The 24013-nt window shown below is 40.2% G+C and overlaps 3 protein-coding genes across 3 annotated transcripts in view; 2 read left to right on the forward strand and 1 right to left on the reverse strand.

The window, feature by feature from the left end:
- Window positions 1–21132, forward strand: MYEF2 (myelin expression factor 2). Its single transcript, XM_083476071.1, has 18 exons — window positions 1–416; window positions 5651–5880; window positions 7061–7113; window positions 8355–8362; window positions 8478–8571; window positions 9487–9678; window positions 10456–10609; window positions 11946–11995; window positions 12074–12137; window positions 12254–12358; window positions 12740–12790; window positions 12868–12939; window positions 13026–13121; window positions 14918–15016; window positions 15548–15619; window positions 17820–18034; window positions 18118–18169; window positions 20300–21132. The coding sequence occupies exons 1-18, from the start codon at window positions 16–18 to the stop codon at window positions 20461–20463; spliced, it is 2172 nt and encodes a 723-aa protein (XP_083332197.1). The 5' UTR covers window positions 1–15; the 3' UTR covers window positions 20464–21132.
- LOC310693470 (NAD(P) transhydrogenase, mitochondrial-like) overlaps window positions 1–24013 on the forward strand; it is a 963907-nt gene that overhangs the window by 875602 nt on the left and 64292 nt on the right. The gene's annotated exons all lie outside the window — the stretch shown is intronic.
- SLC24A5 (solute carrier family 24 member 5) overlaps window positions 21127–24013 on the reverse strand; it is an 11183-nt gene continuing 8296 nt past the window's right edge. The window contains exons 7-9 of the mRNA XM_083475860.1: window positions 23400–23606; window positions 21903–22004; window positions 21127–21523 (exon numbers count right to left, since the gene is read on the reverse strand). Coding sequence (XP_083331986.1) covers window positions 21201–21523; window positions 21903–22004; window positions 23400–23606 — 632 coding nt within the window. The 3' untranslated portion in view covers window positions 21127–21200. The remainder of the gene's footprint in view (window positions 21524–21902; window positions 22005–23399; window positions 23607–24013) is intronic.

A 24013-nucleotide genomic window follows, 5' to 3' on the forward strand; every position in this document is an offset into this window, starting at 1 on the left:
AAAAAAAATGTAAGCATGCAGGCCGCCGGCAAAAGGCCTAGGCCGCCGCCGCTGTCGCTATGGCAACCGGGAAGTTGCCGGTCGGCAGGCAGAAAGGCACCGCCGCGCTCTCGGAGTTCTCGCGAGAGCCTGGGGGAAGCCGGTGCGGAGACTGAGGAGAGAGAGAGAGAGAAAGAGAGCGGGATCCAGCAAGTGGAGGCCGAGGCGCGCGCTCGCCGGCTCGCTCGCGAGGAGGAGGAGGCGGAGGGCCTTTTCAAACCCGGCGGGGAAATGGCGGAGAACGACAAGTTCGAAGGGTCGGCGCCGCTGGGAGAAGCCGAAGAGACGGCCGCCAACGACCACGAGCGGCAGCAGGATGGAGAGGCGGGCGGAGCCGCCAGGCCGGAGAGCGGCGACGGCGCCAATGGCGTCAAAATGTGTGTGTCTGTGAGGGAGAAACGGGGCGGGGCGGCGGGCCAGGCCGGGAGGGGGGCGTGGGCAGCCCGCCCGGACCCGTTACCTGAGCGCGGGGATTCGGGGGGCCGCGCAGGCCTCGCGCCAGGCGGGTTTTGTTTTTTTTGGGGGGGGGGAGTGGTCCCTGCGCCATGGCGGGGTTGAGGCTTCGGGTTCCCCTCGTTAGTAAGCATACCCGGCATTGTTTGGAGAGGGGCCGCTTGATGGGTGTGTTATGTGTGTGAGTGGGAGGGACAGAGGCTGGCTGGGCTGCCTACGACTCTGGGATGGAAGAAAGGCAAGGGAGGCGCACGGTAGGCCGTCGTTGTGTTTCTTAAGCAGGAACAGAGATGAGGATGATGATGATGGAGCAGTTATTATTAGATTGGCTCAGGGTATAAGCTGCCACATGATGCGATGGCGGCTGCACAAATGAAAGACCATAAAAGGAAAAGGAAAACAAAAACAACACGATTGTAGTGATAAAGAATAAGTCGGAGTCATGAAAGATGAAGAAATGGATCGAGAAGATTCATGAAGGGCAGAACCGTGTGGGAATGGGGTGTAACCCTGCACACACTTTACCTTGGACGAAGCCCTGTTTTCCACTTCATAGGGCTTAGTTCTGAGTCAACAGGTACAGTGTGTCCTTTGCACCCCCAGTTGGTTTACAGCAAGGAGTCCCTTTGCACCTTTGAGATGGGCAGCTTGTTTTGTGGCAGAGGCCTTTTGTGGACTAGGACCCACGTTTGTTATTCCAGGTTGTCAAGATACGCAACAAACAAGGCCAGTGTCCACCAAATGCAAGAGGATACAGTCTGTGACATTGCTATGCAAAGCTGCAACATGTATGCACAAGATAAGCACAGTAACCATTCACAACAAGAGCAATTGGTGATAACACTAGTCTGTCAGTGTGTGTTCTTGTTACTACTTGGTGAGTTAAAAGGTCCTGCTTGAGAACTGCTAGGTCTGTCTGTTCCAAAGCAGGAGAAGTTTTGTTTTAAAAGAAACTTTAATCTCACATTTTCCAGCTTATAAAGTTTGAAACCCTTCTCTTCCAAGGTCCTAATATCCCTAGGGTTAAGTTAAGAAACCTCTAGTTTGCTGGATTATTATAAATAAATAGAATTTGTGGTTTTTGTGTGCATACTTTGTGACATTTCCACTCTCTTCCTTTGGTGATTACGAAGAGCATGGAGAATGTGGCCCCACACTCACTGTAGTTGCTCATTGTAATAGATAGGAAATAAATTCCACACAGACAGGAGAGCCTTTTCACATATATAATTACTGTATGGAATTCACTACCACAAGATGCATTGGTGGTCCCTAGCTGCATTAATTGAGGATAGGTCTACTTAAAGCTGTTGATCATGATAGCTGAATAGAACTTCCCAGTATGGCAAATACTAGATCAGGCATAGGCAAACTCAGCCCTCCAGATGTTTTGGGACTACAACTCCCATCACCCCTAGCTAAAAGGACCAGTGGTCAGGGATGATGGGAATTGCAGTCCCAAAACATCTGGAGGGCCGAGTTTGCCTATGCCTGTACTAGATGGTGGGGAGAAATAGCAGTGAAGAGCGTTCATGTGCTGCTTTCAAGCTTCCAGGAGCTGGCCACTTTTGGAAACACAGTTCTAGACCAGATGGACCATTAGTGAGAAGCCGCAGGGGGGTCTTACTACATTTCTTCTTAGCCACTCTATAACTGGTTGCTGTAAAGGAATGCTTGGACTTCAGTCAAGTCACCTGTTCGGTTTCTCTGTTGAAAAATGAATCAAGTTAAGTTATTTCTTCAATGTTTATAGGTGTCATATTTGCTTTCTTAATAGCAGCAAACTTTTTCCACTTTTAACTTCTCCTGGAATGATGGGTTCACAGAATACAGTATACCTTTCCAGGCTTTTAAAGAACTGCTCATCTGGTCATATAATCTCTCAAGTAAGGGTACTGCAAGGCAGGGAACATTCAGGTCAAATGTTTTTGGTTTTCATCAAATCATCAAATCGGGTTTTGTATATGTCTTTTTCATTTATAGTGTATGGTGTGTAGTATTTGAAGATCACATAATTGAATAGTAAAACTGTTTAGAATAGAAACTTTATGGCCAGCCTTTTAGTAGCTATGGTATATCTTTTTATTGTCTGAACTTGCGTTTGACAACATTAAAAGTGGCAATACTGGGTGAAGCCTTTTTAAAAGAAAGATACGCATATCTTTGTATCATTGCGTTATCCCAATTCTTTGTTAATTTTATAATTGATTGGAAGTAATATTAGGATCCCAGTGAAATAATTTTTCTATTCCTAGTTCATATTTATTGTTTGACCTGTTCAGTTTTTTAATCCATCATATTCAGCATTAGTCAACATTGCAGAAGTTTAAAAAATGAGACCTTTTAGGTTAATATTTTTATTCCATTGAACAATAATGTGAAATTATTTTTTAAAAAAATTATGACAAGCCCTGGGCTCAATTCATTTGGTGGCCGGTGCCATTCTTTTTTCATCTATCAATGATGGCGGTGGAGTTCTTATTGAAAAGAAGACTATCTAGAGGAATGGCTATATCTCCAGTTTCTGTGGGAAACCCCCTGTGTTTTATTCAGTTATTCTAATAATACCACATGTAATCCTATGAATTTCCTGTAAAATCTGTGAATTGGTCCCTTTCTTGATGATTGATTGATTTGTGAAGCTTTTCCAATTGCACTTTGCTTAGGAATTGATTTTGGTAGGGAAGTTGTAGTTGTACTTGACCTCAAATATTACCGTTTCAGAATCCCCCCCCCCTTTATAACGTTTGTTCAGCTTTATAACGTTTGTTTAGTGTTCAGCACCTTTGTTGGATTACCTAAGAACTTTCAAAGTTGGTCCTAATTGACCATTAGGTAACAATTGCAGTTATTTTAGTCCTAGTGCTTAAATTCCTCTGGATTTTTCCTAGCTTGGTCAGGCACAGACCTGTCCAAATTGTGTGGTTCCCTTATCAATTCTTTGTTGTTATTTAGAAATATTCTCCTGTGAGCAATTGGCCTTTGTGTGGGTTAGAGTGTACAGACTTGTGATTGTGCACTTTCAGGTGGAAAAAGTGTACAAATTGACAGCGTGGATATGGGGCTATGTGATCCCCCTGTTAATATGGATCATTTTCAAAAGATGTTGGAGAAAGTGATTTCCAGGTGTTTTGTACACTGCTCAGGCTGTGTGTGTACACTGCTCAGGCTGTGTGTGCAATTCGACCTTGTACATTAGTACCAGAAGTTACAAGCTCACAAACATTTTCACTAGCCTGGTTTTTCCTCCTTAGAGGGACTGGCAGATGGAGCACCCTGTCCCCCCTTTGCCAGTCCCCTCTACAACTGAAAAGCAGGCTAAATATAAATGTGGTGGGTTGGCACAGGGAGCATAGAGCAGTCCCTGCCTCCACCACTAAACTGCTTGGTTTCCTTGTTAGGCACATACAGTGGTGCCCCGCAAGACGAATGCCTCGCAAGACGGAAAACTCGCTAGACGAAAGAGTTTTCCGTTTTGGAGGTGCTTCGCAAAACGAATCTCCTATGGGCTTGCTTTGCAAGACGAAAATGTCTTGCAAGTTCCTGCGGCTTTTCCCCCCTTTCCCCCCCTTTTTCTAAGCTGCTAAGCCGCTTATCTGCTTATCCGCTAAGCCGCTAAAAGCCGCTAATAGCGCTAATCCGCTAATCCGTCAATGGGCTTGCTTCGCAAGATGAAAAAACCGCTAGACGAAGAGAATCACAGAACGGATTCTTTTCGTCTTGCGAGGCACCACTGTATTCTGTACACCTAGCTAGGAAACTGAGCAGCATGGTGATGGAAAGAAGGAGCATTCCTTCACTCCGTGCTCATGTCCTGCTTGTGGACTATGAACAGGATGCCACACTAAATGGTCCTTTGGTCTAATGATGTATCAGACATGGATGTATTATTTTGGTTTCTGTGCTTGACACACATGAGGGGTTTTGCCCTCCTCCACAGCTAGCATGGAAACACAGGAAGCCGCCCAAGGTCGGATATCTTTCTCCATGGAGCCTGCTTCCTTTCTGTGATGGGTGAGGAGAAGGGCAGTGGGCTGCTGGAAGCAGCTTGAAGTTTTTGTCTCTTCTGGCAGTCTGCTCACTTTTCTAGATGAAATTCATTGCCACCTATGGCAGCCAGTTTAGTGGTCAGAAACATGACCAGCCTAAGTCTTCATTACATTGCCTGGGCACATGCATAGTCCCTAAGCAGAGAATTATCAAACTGGCAAATAAGTGTTGATGCTGACTGATGTTACTAGAAGACCACATATGTTGACAGGGCAATGTAAAAAATATGTTCTTCATGCATGTCAGTTTGGGCATGCACAACCTGTACACCAGCAGAGATTTCTGTTGCTGCATTGTATGCTAAAGAAAGTTCCTGCTTTGTAAACAAGTGTTGCTGTCTTCGGGCATTCTGATCCTCTTAAGCGTGGCAAAACTGAAACAGTTCCCTTCATAAGAAACCCGAGTAACTTTTGACTGACTGTGGTGGTCGTATATTGTCTCACTTGTGTATTCTAGCTTGTAGAAGGAACTGCTGGTTTAATCCTACTGGAAATGAAAGTAAAGATATGGTTGAGTGACCAGTGTGCAGTTGCTAACATTGTCACTTAGCGAGGGAAAAGTGTAACACTCTGAATGCATTAGGACCTAGATGAAAATTATTGCTTTCATTTAATCAGTCTCTCTAGTCATGGAAACTGGACAGAGATGCAAGCCAAAAAGGAGAGGATCATGGGCTTCGTGTGATGCTACATGCATCTTTGCATTTGCACATGCAGATTTATTTGGTTTTTAAATAGCCGCAGGGATCCCCAATCCAGATTGGGACCAAAGCACAGCTGGATGAGGAGTTAACCCTTTCTTTCCTGTGCAGGGTCTTACCAAAATCCTTCCTGGGAAGCTGTTTTTGGCATAAATATAATCTTTTTTCATGGGGGGACTTAGTCCCTCCCCCTTCCCACTCATACTACAGTTCCAATTCTGGGTCCACTCCCATGCCTGCTGTTTTAAAACATATGCACACAGGTGTGAAGGTATTACCCTGAATATGTGTCATTTGTCCCTGTGATAGGTGCTACTTTGGGCTTTACATTTTGTCATAAAGGCTTGATAGGATTATATACTTAAAAGCAAACTAATATTCTTTTTTTTTTTCCTTCCTCGCATGCAGGGAAAATGATGAAACGGGAAAGGATGAGAGACCACCTGTGAAATCAAAGTATACTTCAAAGCCTAAGGCAATCCCGTCTCTTGGACACAGGAATAGATTCCATCCTTACACAAAGGAGAAGGGTGCAGGCACTGGAGAAAAGAAGACCCTTAACCGTAACAGAGTATTCATTAGCAACATCCCATATGATATGAAATGGCAGTCTATTAAAGATCTTATGAGAGAGAAAGGTAACTTGCTCCTTGCAGCTGGCTTCTCACAGGAATGAGACAAACTCACATATCTGGAATACTGTGAAACACACAGTTTTGGTTTGTCCTTTTCAACTTCTGCTTGTTATGTCTACTTTCCCCCCTCTTTCACTGGAGACATTTGCATTGCAGGATAGTATCAGTAAACAAATGAAGTATCCACAGTCTCCTTCCATTCTTGTACGATAGTAGGTAGCCTAGAGAATATGCATGCCCTCATGAACCTTTAAAGGGACTGCGTTATGTCTAGGTGTAGTTCTGAATACAAGCAAAATTTAGTGTGCTTTTAAAGTATGAATGAAAAGATGTCCTTCAAAAGATGTTTCTGTATTTTTCTTGGTGGAATCTGGCTGTAGAATTCTCTGTCTGCATTGTCACTTCTGCCATGACTTGTCTGTCTGGAGCTCTATATCACGTTTGTTACTACAGTTGTAGTTTTTTTGAATGCCCCAAACTTCTTGCCATGGGCATGTCTGGGGTGGAAGAAATCCCAATTCATGAACTGTCAAAAGTTGGTTTTGAATTAACTGGAAAAAATGATTGCTTCAAAATCATGCAAAGAACATTCGGTTTCTAGGCCTTAAAAATAAATAAATAAAACAAACCTTTAACTGTGCTAGGTGTATCTGTTGTAAGGTGACGTGACTTATATGATTTGGTTTATGCAATGAAACCTTAGAAAGTGTGTGGCTTGCTGTGAAATTTTTTGACTTTTGTAAATTGGTTATTCTCTTGAAGGCAACCTCTTTACTATTTGAAGCTATTCAGGTAGAAAGTCACCTTAAAACAGCTGTTGTTAGCAGGATGACAAATGTCACTGAAAGTGTTATTGTTGATGTCCTTAATTGAGAGGTGAAGGGACTATTTGTATATCTGAACTTGTTCACCAACTATATCATACTGGCCAAAATATGATCTGTAGTATGAATTAGGTTAAATATAGTTGTTTTTCTTTAGCTTTTGAGAATGTGGCTGTTGCATATTCCTGAAAATTAGCTAAATTATATAGACCTTGACAGGAGGTATGTTGGTCTGGTTTTGATTGTTGGTGAATAATAGGTGCTTCTTCGTAGAGTTGTGCACAGGGACACAGCAAAGCAAGACATTGGTGTTTAAATGCATTGTCTCTTGGTATTTTCCCTTTGTATGTCTTATGTAGTTGGTGAGGTTACATACGTGGAGCTGTTTAAGGATGCAGAAGGAAAATCAAGGGTAAGTGCCGTGGGCAATCATCTGCTAGAGGTTTAAAGTTGCTCAGCAGTTTTACTTTTGTTTAATACTTGTACCAGTAATTGGAAAGTAAGTTTCATTTTTTTCCACTGATGTTATTACAGACTGAGGTTTCTGTATCAGATACAGCTTTGTCAACTTCCATATAAACTGGTGTAGTTGGATGCAAGGGGAAAGCTCTTTTAATATGTGTCTAAATAAATGGCATTTACCTAATTCATTTAAAACAGCAGCTCTCGTTAGGATTTTTGGTGTGTTCAGATGTGTTTTAAGTTGAGCATTGGAAAAAATATCACTGAAATGATAAATTAAGTGTAGCATTCTAATCTGAGGCTTGAGTATAAACATATGTTTTGATGAGCCCAAAAGATTGCAGGACTTCTTCTGGATTATTGAACTTGTCTAGGTCTTTTTAAAAATGGAATGGAAGGAGTTGGTTGTTAGGCAGCGGATTGCCAGCAATGAGGGAGGCAGTTCAGTGCAAAGAATGTTAAAAGCTGCTTTGTGTCTGTCTTCTTAAAAAGGTCAAACGTTCAAACTATAGTAAGTCTGAGCCTGCTGTGTGAACAAGAGAATGCAGGTTTGACTCGAACGTAAGCAATTAAACCTGTTGGGTGTCTGGTTTTTTCCCTTTGAAAATTTTATTTAAATGCTTTTTTTGTTCGGCCTGTGGGAATGTTTCAAAAAATAAAACAAAAATAGACCTAAACTGGTTGCTTTATTTTTATTGCATAGTAGTGCTGAAAAAAAAGCAACCAAACTGCTTCTCCTTAAAATTGAAATATGGAAAAGATACTAGCAGTTGTTAAGTAATATAATTGCAGTCATTTTTCTGGAAAACCTGAGTATTGCACTTTAAGATAATCATCCACTTTTGGTTATCCTGCTCAGTTTTTTCCTTTAGTTGGCCATGGGAATTTGTATATCATTTTCACATTCTATTTCTGGTTTGGCTAAAAAAAAAGTCAGAGTTTTAAAAAACTGACCATCTGTGTCTATATAACTAATGTTAAATAAATAAACTTTGTAATGTCTATGCAAGGTGGTAGGAGAAATAACTAGCTTAATGTTGCTCTTCCCACTCCAAAACTACATCCTTCATTCAGCATGTCTATTTTTGTTCAGTTTGTCTGAAATGTTAAAATACTTCATTGCAACTGCATTTACTAAATCAACTTTATTTTTTCCTTCTTCCATGTTGGCAAATCTTCACATGGCTATAGGGTTGTGGGTAAGTGCTCCTTTGTGTTTTCTCCTTTGCTTTCCCCTAGTTTTTTAATGTATTTTAATAACAATTTTAAAAGTTCATCACACAAACCAAAACATCATTATTTTGTTTCATCCAGTGTTGTTGAATTCAAAGATGAAGAATTTGTAAAGAAGGCACTGGAAACTATGAATAAATATGACCTAAATGGAAGACCATTGAACATAAAAGAGGTATGCTTGTAGTTTTTGCAGCTTTGATGCAGAGTATTGAAAGAGTTTTGGAATTCTTTTAAAATAGCAGAACAAACTGTGTAGAGTTATTAAATGCCCTCACAGATACTTCCACACAGTAACAAGAATCATACTTCATTTCCAAGCAACCAATGATATAAAAAATGCCAATTTTCTCTCAGAATGACAAATACATTCAATTCCTACTCCTTGTTTCCATTACCTGTAGCTTTTAAATGGATTAGATATGCTGCAGCCTCAGACTGCTTGTCTAGGGAACTGTTGAGGCACTTGTATAATTAAAACTTCAGATAAGACTGCTATACTGACATGAGTTGCTTAGGTTGGGGATCTACATCCTACTGATATTCTTGAGTCTTAAAATATGCCTTTTCCCCTACAAGATTAGATCTGTAGTTGGATGAACAATCACCTTTAAGTCTGGGGAATTTGCTGTGTGGCTCTGATGTGTATCATGTTCAGATTGCCTTGCTGTGGGAGCGATAAGGGAGGAATAAAATGTGCCAGCATTTTCATTTGCCTTTATGAGTGTTCCAGTCGGAACCATGATGTCAGAGAGTTATGTTTTCTACGTTTGATATTAACAGAGAGCACCAAGATAATTGAATTTGGTTTTTGAAAGAACATGTTAGGCTGACAGATTTCTACTTGTCCATAGGCTAGGTAACAGCATATGAAGTGGCAGTGCACACTTGTCTCAACCCTCATCTGAAAGGACCACCTCTAGAGGTGAGGGAGCTAGGTCTCCATGCACATGAAGTATTTATTCCTTCTGCCGCCGCTGATAAGGATGCTAACCGCTCTGTTGTGATACTGTGAAATTTCTGAAAGAAAGTACTGTTACCTGTGATTTGGGATTAACAGATGTATATTCTATTACTAAATTTGTTGTAGGATCCGGACGGTGAGCATGCTCGCAGGGCATTGCAGCGTGGGAGTGGACCCTACACGGGAGGACATGGCCCAGAAATATCACCCGGCTTGATGAATTTGCCACCTTCTATTATTAATAATCCAAACATTCCTCCCGAGATTATTAGCAATCTGCAGGCTGGCAGGCTTGGGTCCACCATTTTTGTTGCCAATGTAAGTATAAATACATACTGGCTGTGCATTGCTTCATTTTGGAGCAAAACATCAAGTTTACTTGGCACAGCACAAGTGATTTTTCTTAGCCAATAGTATTCATGTCTATTTTAACAGGGCTTTAAACACGGTTGCATCTTATGCGAGGGTGGTTTCGTGTATCTAAACTGCAATATAAATATTTTCCCCAACTTGGTGCCCTCCAGGTATTTTGGACTACAGCTCGCATCAGCTCCATCAAGTTGTAATTCAAAACATCTGGAAGCCACCACGTTGGAGAAAGCTATATTAGGACCTCCAACTTAAATTTTTATGCTGCTCTGCAATTCTTGAAACCCATTTTAATAAACCTGTTCTGTGAGCTGAGTATGCATATAAATAGTTTTCTCTCAAAGTAACTGGTTTTAAAATCAGTACATGGTTTTTTGTTTACTCTTCCCCAACTAGATACTGTTGGATTATGTGCTCAGTGTACTACATTCCTTTTGATAGCTTTTAGCTGAGTTGTTACTTTTCATCAGAACTAAGTTGTTCATCAACAAGTTGAAAAAATGAAAGGAAAGAACATGGATGTGACCAAAGATTTATTTGCATCTCTGATAACTAATGCTTCAGTGTTGGCAATCTTCCATGTATCTGTCACCACTACAGGATATATTTTTTTGCTATACTTAAGCTATGTGTAGAGTTTGCCCCTGTGCTAAAACAAAAATCCTGTTTCATAAGACAAAATTGTGTTTGTTTGTTTGTTTGTTTCATGGAAACTTTCTTTTTAAGCTTGACTTCAAAGTTGGCTGGAAGAAATTAAAGGAAGTGTTCAGCATTGCTGGGACTGTAAAACGTGCAGATATTAAAGAAGACAAAGATGGAAAGAGTCGAGGAATGGGAACGGTGACTTTTGAGCAGCCAATCGAAGCTGTTCAGGCAATATGTATCCTGACAAGAGTTGGGGAGTGACTGGGCCTGATTAAAGGAGTATGTTGTCAAGTGTGGGTTAAATAGGAATGCATTGTTTTCTGTCTGCATTATATTTGACTTGTATGTTTGTGTGAATATAGGTGAGCTCATCAACAAAGCAATTGATAACTTTTCTGTTTGTAGTATATTTGATCATGTACATTTCCCCTTGATATACTAACTGTATTACTGCTAGTATATAAGGAGATTGACTATAACACCATGGTTACATTGGAGTAGGGATAACATAGAATGGGGAGAATGATAATGTTAAGGGGAGAACTTGAAGCCCAAATTCATCTTCCTCTAGTGGAACAAAGTGGCTTATGGCATTAGAGATTCTGAGAATGATGCTTATCACCAATGAAATACAAAATATACCCTATTTTATGGTGGCAGCTGATGCACCCTAGAACTTAAAACCTAACTGAAGAATTTGGCAAGCACAGTTAGACTATATGGAAAATCAGTGTGGCAAGCACAGTTAGACTATATGGAAAATCAGTGTGACTGACTTGTTCAGTCCACAGAGCATTGTTTACATGCAGAATTATTTCACACTTGTTTTATTGAAAAATACTGGTCTGGCAATAGAGAACTACTTAAACCATTGTTAATTGTGACTTACAAGCAATGATGTGCTTTAAGGACAATCTTTTCCCATTTTGCTATTACTTTTAGGTAACTAATTCCTTAGTAAGTGTTTGAGGTTTAAGTGCAACAGTGCTCATATTATTGGGGGAGAGATAGGAGGGCCATTAATTAAATTCACAAGTGCCCCCCACCTCTTGATTCTCTATGGTTTTAGCTATATAATCTCCCCTCCACCCCAAAACCTGATAGTCTTGAAAAAAAAGGGAGCTAAGGATTCTGCTCGCATCTCACTGCCCCCACTGTATTTGAATAGTGGGGTGCAAGTTGAATACTTTAGTACAATAGGAGATAAGACAGCTATTCAGAAAAGTACATGAATAGTATATAGTAGGATTGTACTGTTTAGTTGATTTTACAGATTTAAAAAGTGGTCCGGTCTAACTCATATATCAGATTTTAAAGAAATTATTTATCAAAGCCACAGTCAGTAGTCATAATCTTTATGGCATTTCAAATCAGATTTCTTCTAAATTGTGCTTGCTGTAATGAATTCGGACCACGATTTTATATGCACGCATATAATTGCAAATTTAATTGACAAGACCCCTAAGATGAAGCTATTGGATGACAGTCTAGAGTGCAAGTGTGTTTGTAAGATCACCTGTGTAGCTTAACATATTATTGGCGGATGTAAGGTTCCTTGACTTTATGTCCAGCTATGTTCAATGGACAGTTTCTGTTTGATAGACCCATGCATGTAAAAATGGTGAGTTGTTCATTTGCTTTGCCCATGGTAGCTGAGACAAACCGCTACAATGTTCTAAAAGTCTTTGTCTGTTGTTAGGATGACAAATCAATTCCTCACGATGATTTCCGTGTAGCAGACAGCAAAACACCACAGCTACCTCGTGAGTATGCCTGTTAATATAGACATAGGTATCATTTTGAAGCCTAGTAGAATTGCCCCTGCCTTCAACTGTTTAGAAATACTGAGAACCTTATGGAGTGATCTTTGCTTTCAAAGGTGGTCTTGGAGGAATTGGAATGGGACTTGGACCTGGCGGACAGCCCATAAGTGCAACCCAACTGAGCATGGGTGGTGGTGGAATGGGAAGTGTGGCTCCTGGAGGTCAGTATGCTTTCTTTCCTCTTCTCAATGTTTTCTTGCCTTGGAGTGAGGGAGACATTTCCCGAAGTACCATAGAAGTCTTTAAATGTATTGTGACTCATACTTAAATTTTAATCGTTTTTTTTTCATTATATGTACCTTTTAAAGTGCCTGTTCAGCACCAAGCTTTTCTTGTTTGGTTCTTCCAAATTTTTTTTTTTTTAAGTTCTTACATCTTATCCTATTTTTAACTGCTGGTATGATTCCTCACTAGGTTATGATATATTTTGTTGCTATATTGCATTGATTTTATTGTGAACCTCGCTGGGAGCTATTCAGCTGAAGGGTAGAGTGGCATAAAGATATACTTAATAGCTCACCTGTAAATCTGTTTATTTGAAGGAATGGGAGTGGATGGTCCAGGCTTTGGAGGAATGAACAGAATGGGCGGAGGTAGGCACATTCCCCAGTTACTTTGTTGCTATACAAAATTTATGAATTTAGTAAAATGCTCTTCGCTTACGGTTCAGGTGTTGGCGGATTTGGTGGCATGAAAGGGATGGCAAACATGGGAGGATTTGGCGGAGTCAACCGAATGGGAGGTAGGTGACTATTTGCTCTTAAAATGTACAGCTGTTCCAGTGTATCTAGAAGTATTGTAAAACTAAAAAATAAAATCTATTTCTAGGAATGGGCAGTGTGGATGATTTCCGAGGAAATATTGGCAGCGGAATGACTGGTGGCATCGGAACAGGCATGGGGGGCATGGCAACAGGTATGGGAGGTAAATTAACCAGTTTTTTAAAATTACTCTGTGTTTGCAGTTGTAGCCCAATCATTTTAAAGCTACAATCTTTGATTTAAGAGCTTAAGATCAATGATGTGGAAATGTACATTTAGTTTTAAAAAGGCTTCCGTAAAACATAAACTTCAACTATCAGCTGTGAAGCAGTGTGCTTTCCCACCCCCATCTGAAAACTAGAGTGTGGGAATATTCTCCTGGATGTGTTTATCAAATTTATTTTCATTGGAGTTAATGTATTACAAGCAAACTTTCAGCAGGGATGCCTGATTGTTGAGTTTAACCAAAGGCTTCAATTTGCTTGCTTGCTTGCAGCATACCACCTTTCTAAAAGGTGATTTAAATCCTCTGAGTGTAATACAAATTAAACAAAAATTAAGAATTTGTTAACTTGATAAAATACCATATTTAATGTTCTTGACCAGAGCTTCTATAAAAAGCTCAAGTTAACTGTTGCATAAAAGCGAAAGGTTTTAATTGCTGGGGAGTGTGCAAGCCCAGGTGTATTTATGGTGGTAATGCCCCTTGATATCCTCATTCTGGGATAAAGTCATTAAGAAAATGATCATAATTAGTGGACACAATATTGTCAACCCCCAAAGTTTTGTCACCTATTTTTGATGACATTATTTACATTAATCTAAGGACTTGGTAACACTTTGGCTGGCTCAGCCCAAAGGACCCTTTCTTAACAGTGGCATACAGTTGACCTAGTGTTGTGTAACTTGCTTTTTCACACAAATGAAAGAGAGCCCTGTCCCATATTAGACTATGCACACACATTTGGAGTAATGAGTAATAAACAATGAATTTGACAAGAACTTATAATTGGAAATGGACTGAGGTATTCTTATCCAATGATCTCTCATAATGTTGATGTAAATATTCTCTCTCTATTTTCTGTTACTCTTACTAGCTTTATGCCAGTATCCCCAGTTTTTCCATAAGGGACCCTGGTGGCCATGTACAAATATATTTATTTTGTTTTGTATTTGTTTGTTTTTGTTGAGTACTGTATTAAAAAACATACACCCTGAAGGGCTTATCTGCTACATTTGTGTGCCTGTGCACAGAGACAATCAAAGTAGATGTGATGTTAAAAACAGGAATTTGCATTTCACACGCAGTTTTTTAAAATTGGAGGAGGCTGCTTCTTAATGAGATTTAAGCAGGCAAGGAGGGGTAATTTAGCTTCTCCACAGCTTTGATATTGAGGAAGATCTCTCTTTTGAAGCTGAAATGTGGAGGTGGTGGGAAGTCTCTCATTGTTGCCAGTTCTTGGTGCCATGCTGCTGCCTCCAAAACTACCTCAGCTCCTGGGATTCTTGAGGAGAACATTTGAGACTGCATTATATTGGCATCCTTCACTGATCCTGTGAGAGGGATCTACTACAAAAAAATTATAGTGACTCTTCTAGAGTTCTGAATCTCACATTTGTAGTAATAGGGGAATGGAAATGAGTCTTGCTTCGACTGTATACCCAACATGTACAGTCAAGCTATAATGCATGTTGACTTGGAAAGACTATGGAGAACCTCTTCCATTCAGGGTTGACAATGCTAAGTTAGATGGATCAATGGTCCATGAAACACAGCTTCCCATGTTCCTATATTTTTAAATGAATTTGTTTGAAATCAGTATCTTGAATAAGCATCTTTCCACTTAGCTGTTTATGGTACCATTCAAAGCGAATCCTTTGTACCCAAAGGTCTGTCTGTAAGCAAACATACGGTATCTGGAATCTAAAAGAAAATACTGTCTACTGTGTTTCCTGCAGAAATGTTCCGTGGAGGAATGGGAGGAAATATTGATAGAGACTTTGGTCGAACTGATATGGCAATGAACCGTGGCTTTGGAGACTCGTTTGGAAGGATGGGTATGGCCCTTGGCAAATTTGCATTTTTCATGGAATTGGGTATCAAGCATGTAGCAAGCAAATCATTTTCACAAGTGAACACTATGTTGCTTCATACTCATAATCTCCCTTTTCCCTTCCGCCTGAGATAGATGTCCATGAAAGGTACTGTTGTCTTCTTTCTGGAGATTGACAGGGTGAAGTGCTTTTCACATACTGCTTTTTGAGATTGAATAGAAGTAGTTTAAAGCAGGAATCCAAATTAGTTCTCAAATAACCATTCAATTTTAAGAGATGCTTGTAGACTTCTTGCTGCATTGTAGCTCTACTGGCCTTACAAATTTACATTCTCTGAAAAAATTCAATGAGAACATTGTAGTGAAGTTCTTTTTTCTCATAGTCTAGTAGCTACCCTTGTTCAGCTTTTGTATGTCCGTTGAGCATTACTGCCATCAATAAATTATTTTGTTATGAAAAGGTAGTTTGGTAGAATTCCCTAGCTTTTAAGTAAAACGGAGATGTATAATGTGACTTTTTTCTGTCCTTGTTTAGGTGGTGCAATGGTTGGTGGTTTTGCAGGAGGAATGGGAGCTTCTAATATGGGCCCAGTAGGATCTGGAATGAGTAGGTTGATCTGCTTCAACCAAATATAAATTCTAATGTATAATAGAAAGGATCTTTTGTTAGTGCTATGCCTAGATGGATCCAGAAAATTGCTCCATTGATTTAAAACTTCCAGTTTTATGTGACTGCAGTTATAACTGAAGTTCATTAAGATGTCTAGTGTTTTCTTAAGATTAAGTTTCTCGAGTGGGTCATTTGTATAAACCCTAGCAGCCTTGTACCTGGTGTTGCCCAGGAATTCTAAGAAATCAAAAAATCAGTGCAGTTTTGAAATGCTCATTCTTCTGTTCTGATTCAAAAAGGTGTCCAGTTGTATACAAACACAGACAAAAACTTGCTCCTTGATCTCAGAAACCATGCAGAATTTGGTTATGACATCTTAAGAGGTGTCCAAATGCATAGCAGACAAGCAAATTTCCAAAGAAACAGCAGATAATAGCAAGTATTGGAATCTGGTATTAAATAAAACCTGTAGCAACAGCTACCAATCGCAGAATTTCAGATAGCTGTTTTGACTTACAAGGTGGTTTAACATCTGTCTGCAAAAGGGAGATTCATAGAGTTGTCATGCATGGCTACAAAATAACTGAAAGGTGCATGTTAAGAAGACTAACACCTCTGCATTCTAAGTGTGAACAGCATATGTGATGGAATATAAGTCTAGCTCTCTTATCTGGTCACATTTAATAAGGGAATAATACACTGACAATTCCATGCTTGTGAGAGCCATTATGCTTATTTTGTGAAAAATCACAGTTTGGATTAATAAATTTCTATAACAGGAGCATAGGAAACTGCTCTTAAACCAAGTCACATGTTAGGGATTGAACCTGGGACTTTTTGCATGAAAATACGTAAGCTGCCATTGAGCTATGTTCCTTCTCTGTAGTCAGTGTCTTATCAAACACACACAATAATTTTTAGTATTCTCCAAAACTTGGCATTTTAAAATTCACCTGGATCCTGCTTGCTTATGTAAAAAGCATCTGATCTTAACGGGACTGGTAATAGCAAAGTGCCTGTTTAAACAATAAGTAAGTGACAGCCATGACCTGATAAGCCCACAGTCACTTTCGCAAACTAGCATGCACTGATCTTACTTTAGGCATATCAGTGCAAACCACCCTTCAGGGTAGCCGTGGCATCATAAAAGCTGGGAAGGGTAGAATTCAACTTTGTAACAGGGGCATCCATGATAAAATATCAAACATTAAAAACTTCCCTAAACAGGGCTGCCTTCAGATGTCTTCTAAAAGTCAGATAGTTGTTTATTTCCTTGACATCTGATGGGAGGGTGTTTCACAGGGCGGGTGCCACTACTGAGAAGGCCCTCTGCCTGGTTCCCTGAAACCTCACTTCTCGCAGTGAGGGAACTGCCAGAAGGCCATCGGAGCCGGACCTCAGTGTCCGGGCAGAATGATGGAGGTGGAGGCGCTCCTTCAGGTTTACTGGACCGAGGTCGTTTAGGGTTTTAAAGGTCAGCACCAAAACTTTGAATTGTGCTCGGAAACATACTGGGAGCCAATGTAGGTCTTTCAGGACCGGTGTTATATGGCCTCAACGGCCGCTCCCAATCACCAATCAAGCGGCTGCATTCTGGATTAATTGTAGTTTCTGGGTCACCTTCAAAGGTAGCCCCACATAGAGCTTATTGCAGTGAATGCCCATGGGCTGATACTGCCATAAATCAGTAATGGCTAACTGAAAAATCTAGCTGCCATGTCAACATTCTTTCAGACAGACAAACATTAGTAGGGGTTTACATCTACTTTCATAACCCAAATACTGTATGCACCATTTAAAATCTGCAATTATTAAATTCAGTTAGGAAAATGTAGGTCAATGGCAGAAAAACAAAAATAAATGTTTGGTCTCTTTATAGTTGGCTGGCTATTACCAGCATAATAAATCATTGTCCATTTGCTTCCTCAGATGGAGATCAAATGAATTTGGTTAAAACAGCCCTCAGCCCTTTAAGTGCTATTTCCTCTGAATATTTTCATGGGATTCCATTGCATGTCAAAGTTAACTAGTGCACCAGAAACGTACTTGACTTTCTTTATAGAAACTCATCTGCATTTTCCCTTGCATCAAACCAGCTTATTTATATATGAATTTGAAACTTATCAAGCTTTTGTTTACTATTGTGCTATAAACATTACTATTGGATTCCTAAATCTCTCTCTGTGTGTGTTTGCAGGTAGTGGAATAAGTGGTATGAACAGTATGACCGGAGGAATGGGCATGGGCATGGGAATGGATCGGATGAACTCCACTTTTGATCGAATGGGGCCAACCATGGGAACTGGCCTAGAGAGAAATATCGATATGGATCGAGGATTTGTGCCTGGCCCAATGGGAAGTGGTGTGAGAGACAGAGTAGGCTCCAAGGGCAACCAGATATTTGTCAGAAATGTAAGCACATAAATTGAACCAATTAGCAGCGTTATTCTCTGGCTTTTTCTCCTTGCGTTACTATATGCTTATCTTCATTTCAGCTTCCTTTTGACTTGACCTGGCAGAAGCTTAAGGAAAAGTTCAGCCAGTGCGGTAAGTATTAGGCACAAATGTTGTTGCCTCTAAGGCAAAGATGATTAGCCGCAACAAAGATGGTAGGGCGAGGCTACCACTTGTGCCAGAGTTGTTGGATATCACTTGCTGCTCAGCATGAATGGAGTGGGTACCTTAAAACAGTGTATGTTTCAGGGGGAAAGTTGTCCTTTCATGGAAGCTCACACAAATCACACGATTTGTGATTTGTTAAATGACAACAAGCAATGGTTTGGGTTTCCATATGAATTTCCCTTAGTTTGAAACTGCTAAGAATATATTAAGACTAAGGGATGTGGGTGGCGCTGTGGTCTAAACCACTGAGCCTAGGCTTGCTGATCAGAAGGTCGGCGGTTCGAATTCCCGCGATAGGGTGAGCTCCCGTTGCTTGGTCCCAGCTCCTGCCTACCTAGCAGTTCGAAAGCATGTCAAAGTTCAAGTAGATAAATAGATACCACTCTGGCGGGAAGGTAAACGGCATTTCCGTGTGCTGCCCTGGTTTCACCAGAAGCGGCTTGGTCATGCTGGCCACATGACTCGGAAAAACTGTCTGTGGACAAATGTTGGCTCCCTTGGCCAGTAAAGCGAGATGAGCAGCGCAACCCCAGAGTCGTCCGCGACTGGGCCTAACGGTCAGGGGTCCCTTTACCTTTACCTTTTAAGGATGCAAGAATGTTGCAGTAATGCTAGTTCTTGGCATTCCTATATAGATCTGGGTGGCAAGGGTGTCTTTCTTTCTTTCTTTCTTTCTTTCTTTCTTTCTTTCTTTCTTTCTTTCTTTGTGTTTGCAGCAAATAATGATTTTTACTTGAGGTCCAAGTCATCTAAGTCTCATTGAATTCTGAGGGGAATGTAATCTCCATCTTTATTACCTTTCTGTGAAAACTCATCCTTGCTTTGCTCATGAAATGGACAACCTGTTCAAAGAGAAAGGAGCTTTTGTGGCTCCTGGTAGAACTCTCAAGCTATAATTGCCTTCTTTGACCGCACACTTCTGCAATGTTACATATTTGTCATAATCCACAAATTGTGCTTTTGAATTCTCAAAAATGTATAGTTTTTAAAATGTGCACTTAATCTTATTCTCAGCATTTCATGTTAGCTTAATGCACCAGCAAAAGTATTTTTCTTGCCCTCCTTTTGAAACATGGATGGAGAACCTGTGGCCCTGCAGATATGAAGAAAGTTCTCTTTTCAACCACCTCTGGTCATTAGCTCTGGTGGCTGGAGCTGATGAGAGCTGAAACCCCTCAGTATCTGGAGGGCCAGAGTGTTCCCTTTCATGCCTCAAAGCATCAAAAAGCAAGATTCCCCCCATCTGTGCTCTGTTGTATTTGTGGCTTAAGAAATTGAGGCTTTTCTATACTTTTTTAAAATTAAAAAGTCCCATAACAAGTAGTGACTGCTAGGCCACCTGAAAATGCTGCAAGAAGCGTTGAAGTTACTAAATTTTATTTAAGGGATTCATCATCATCACCACCACCATAACCATAATGACAATATTTTTATTATTTATACCCCACCCATCTGGCTGGGTTTCCTTAGCCACTATAAACTATATAAACTGAGTCTGAATGTAGAATTGCACAGTTTAGGGTCAATTTTAAAACCTATCCAGTGTTTTAGATCAGCTGCCTGTTGCCCCCAATTGCCTGGGTTCATCTAGATGTTTAAAATGTTAAAATACTGAGAATCAACAATCTCTCAACCTTTCCTTACTGACGAAGTTCTTAAAAATGTGCCCCCTCTTTACCAATTCAGTTTTCATTGAGGGGGTGGGGTGGGGGGAGAAGTATGGAATACAGGAAATTTGGGAAGAGAGCCGACGTTGCCAAACCTGTTGGAAGAAAATATAACTAATGTAGAGGAGGAAGGATAGGTTGGCAGATAATTGGAATGCAGTGGCATTTGTGGGGGTGTCGAGTTTACAAACTCAGTGTGGCAAAATGGAGGCTGCTAGATGGCTTCTCTTGTTTGCATGGGTAGCATTACGATAGGAGACCTGAGACATGAGCTGGCTTTTATTACATTGCAATTCAGATTTTTTTAAAGTTATCTGTGGTGACTGGGATTTCTAACACCAGCAGTGCATCATAGACTAAATTGGACTTTTTAACTTTGTTTATCCAGGTCATGTAATGTTTGCAGAAATAAAAATGGAGAATGGGAAATCAAAAGGCTGTGGAACTGTCAGATTTGATTCACCAGAATCGGCGGAAAAGGCCTGTAGGATAATGAACGGCATAAAAATCAGTGGCAGAGAAATTGACGTACGTTTGGATCGCGTTGCATAATTTATAATTAAATGTTGGGGAACATTCCTTTTTGTCAGTTTAGCTTTTCTCTCCTTGTCTCCTCCTAGTGAGTCGTTTTTAGTAACATTGTATGCTTTACTTAAGTTGGAAAAAGAAAACTTTTAAAACCCACCAGCCTTTAACAGTATAGTGTTTAATATACTGTGAGTTCATTAACTGACTCTTACTACATTTTGGTTTTTGAAAGAGAACTTTCCTGACTTGTCCAGTGGTATGAACACCCACACCTTCTCTTGAAGTCTGGGAGCTGTGGCTGTTTTAATACCTCTCCAAAATCATGCTAAGTGTCTCTAGTCATTCAGTTTAAATGAATGGTTCTACTGTTTTTAATAAAACAAGCCATTTCCTCTGTTTAACAAAGACTGTATAGTGGAACTTGTTTTGTGTCATATTTCCCTATGTTACAATTGTAATGTAAAGAATGTGTCTTCCCTTTTTTTACTCCCCCTTCTCCCTGTTTGTTTTACATGCATTTATAGTCACTGCTACTCCTTTCTCTGAAATGACATGCTCTCATTAATTCTTGATAGCCTTGAGCTTTTAAGTGGTTCTTATGTCATGATGTGGAATTTCTGTAAATAAGTTTTAGAGCTCAAAGGGAATGCTGGAGTTTTTTATTTGACTAAATGAAGAAACTAGTGCTTTCAATATTTTATGTATGTTTATTTCTTATCCTCGATTACATTGTAAAAAAAAAAACCCCAACCCTAGCCAAACTAGTCTCCACAGATACTGATAGGATTGTTTCCTATGGCTCCAAGTTCATACAGGATTGATAATATTACAAAGGCCAAGTACATCACTAGACAGACTGCCCCCAATTTTTTGTCTAGCTTCCAGCCATTCAAGTGAACAGCCAGAAAAATAAAAGCAATGGAACAAACAAGAGAAATGGCAGTGTAAGTCAAACCACTGCTGTTCACTTCTGCAGGAGCTGTTGTGTCTACAAAGGCTGTCCTTATAAACCACGGCAATCCCAAACACAACAGATCAAATACATTGGATCCTACAATGTTTGACATCGCCATATCGCCTCTTCCTGCAAGATAAAACACATTTATGTCTATCAATCTTAAGGAAGCTTTTTGCTGCATTATACCGTATTTTATACCGTACCATGATTGCAGAAATTGCTAGTTTTAATATGCCCTGAACTATTTTAGGTTGGCGGCTAAGAATTTGTATTGCTGGAGCCATCCAAGCTCCCCGAAGTTCTCCTTTGACCCTAAACACCCTGGTACTACTTATAAAAGTAACAATTCATTCCCATGTTGTGTGCTAAACGTTTGCCAGTTCTTCATGCCAGTATAGCATTAGTGCATTCTGTCGGCATAAGACTAAACAAAGGGAACCGCCCCCCCCCCTTTCCACTTGCTGCAAATTGCTTCATAATGCTATGGGTATGAAAAACCACTCACCTTTCCTAGCCACCAGCACACTTGCAACTGTATCTGGTATGCTTGTTCCTGCTGCTAGTAATGTAAGACCCATTACAGTATCTGGAATGTGCAAAGTTTCCCCTGTAGGAAGCAAATTCAAAAGGAAGGAACACTTTAGCTTTCTGTTAATGGACAAAGAATGGAATTGTGGGGGGGGGGGGTCTTACTAGTGTTTCAGCTACCACATTTCTAGATGAGTATGAACAGATTTAACATACTACAGTTTGGTGGTATATGCTGAAAGAAGCTATGCTATTCTGTCATTTAAAAGTCACCATTAAGAGATTTCTAGTTCTGAAAATATTGCTACTAATCAACATGCCTGCGTCAAGTTTCCCTTCAAATATGGAATAGCTTACTATTCTAATTGCAGGTTTCTTGGAGTTGTTACAACTGGTATAATCCCTTCTTTTCCTTTGGCATCTTTATCACATGAGCTCTTGAAGTCATATGAACCACTAACCCTTCTTAATCATCTGCTCTTGAAAGAAACACATGAATTCCAGGCTGGGGGCGGGGGAGGAAATTAAGTCTGCTGATAATCTTGACTCAAAAACTTCCAAATGGCATTGCTGTGAAAGTTCAGCTGGGAAAGTAACTTCAAGCCTTTAGTTCCTGAAATGGATGAAAGGGCACTGTAATAGTTTGGAATCCAAATTTCTAAGCTGCTATTGTTGGCTTTAGTTTAACGTCATTGCCAATGCCTGAAAATAAATTACAACTTTGTAATTTTGCTGCACAGTTAGAGGATGAATCTAGGTGTACTGCCCAACACATGACTCCCATGTGTTTCCCCCCCATTATGTCAACGGAACAGTGGCAGACAGAATATAGGAAAGGTTTAGTATAATGCTGCTGGTGAGTTTTTTTAGCTCATTCCTTGGAAGACTCCATTTTGGTATATTAAAGCAGGTTAATCTAATCATCTGGGGGGCTGGCTATAATTTCAGTGGAAGACTCAGATGCTTTCCATCCAGCAGTTCTCAGATTCAATCCCTGGCATATCTTCAGTTTAAGGGACTGGGTAGCAGGTGATGTGGAAGCTCTTTGAGAGCTGCTGCCAGAGGAGACAGTACTGGGCTAGAAGGATGAACAGTGCCCTAAGGCTAACTGCCAGAAATATTCCATTTTTAGTGCAGCTTATCTACATTAGTTGGCTGTGAACTCTTGATTTTTTTTAGGTAGTTGGACTTACAATCTATGTTTTTAATAATAAAAAGAATGCTAGGCTTAGCTTTTATTTCCTAAAACACTGCTGATTCAAGCTGGCTAAGCATGTGGTTTAACTCTAGTAAATTCATACTTTTACATCGACCTAATGTAGGCATTAATTGTTAAAGAAGTCCAGCCTGAAATCCTATGCATAGCAACTTTTATCTTAAGCACCACCAAAATCGGGATTCTTGTTTTAAGACACTGCTGCCAAATTGACTTATTATGCAAGGGAGGGCTTGTACTGCTGGATTCAATACATACCCACTATTGTTACCATCCATACAAGAACGTAGGTAAATGCCGAAATCCACACTGCTGACATGAAGAATGTAAGCATGAACCAGTTCTTCCAAAACTGTCTTCTGCAGTCAGGTGTCGTCAAATAGAGCAGAGCAATAACTGGAAGGGACAGCACCCACAGAACTCTCTTCAGATCTGCTTCAGGCATGGTGAACACGCTTTGAGAATCTGTCAAGGTGGCAAACCATTTAAGAAATGAGATCTTGGTCTTTATAAACTTAAACTTTTGAGAGCTCCATAATTTTCCTGATAGGAACTCCTGTCTTATTTAGCCATTTGGATAGACCTACATTACATATTACTCGCTGTCCTCCAAAAAACTTTATCCCGTAATCATTACACGGTAAAGTACCACGAATAACTACACAAATCCCCAGTCATTTTCTGACAATGTACAGAATCACAGAATTGTAGAGTTGGAAGGGACCTTAAGGGTCATCTAGTCTAACCCCTGCAATTCAGGACTCTCAACTAGGTTTATGCTGTACAGTCATACCTCGGGTTAAATGTGCTTCAGGTTGAGTGTTTTCAGGTGATCCAGAAGTAACGGAGCGCGTTACTTCCGGGTTTTGCCG

This window comes from Podarcis liolepis (genome assembly GCF_965112155.1).
Source record: "Podarcis liolepis genome assembly, chromosome: 14".
Taxonomy (NCBI): Eukaryota; Metazoa; Chordata; class Lepidosauria; order Squamata; family Lacertidae; genus Podarcis; species Podarcis liolepis.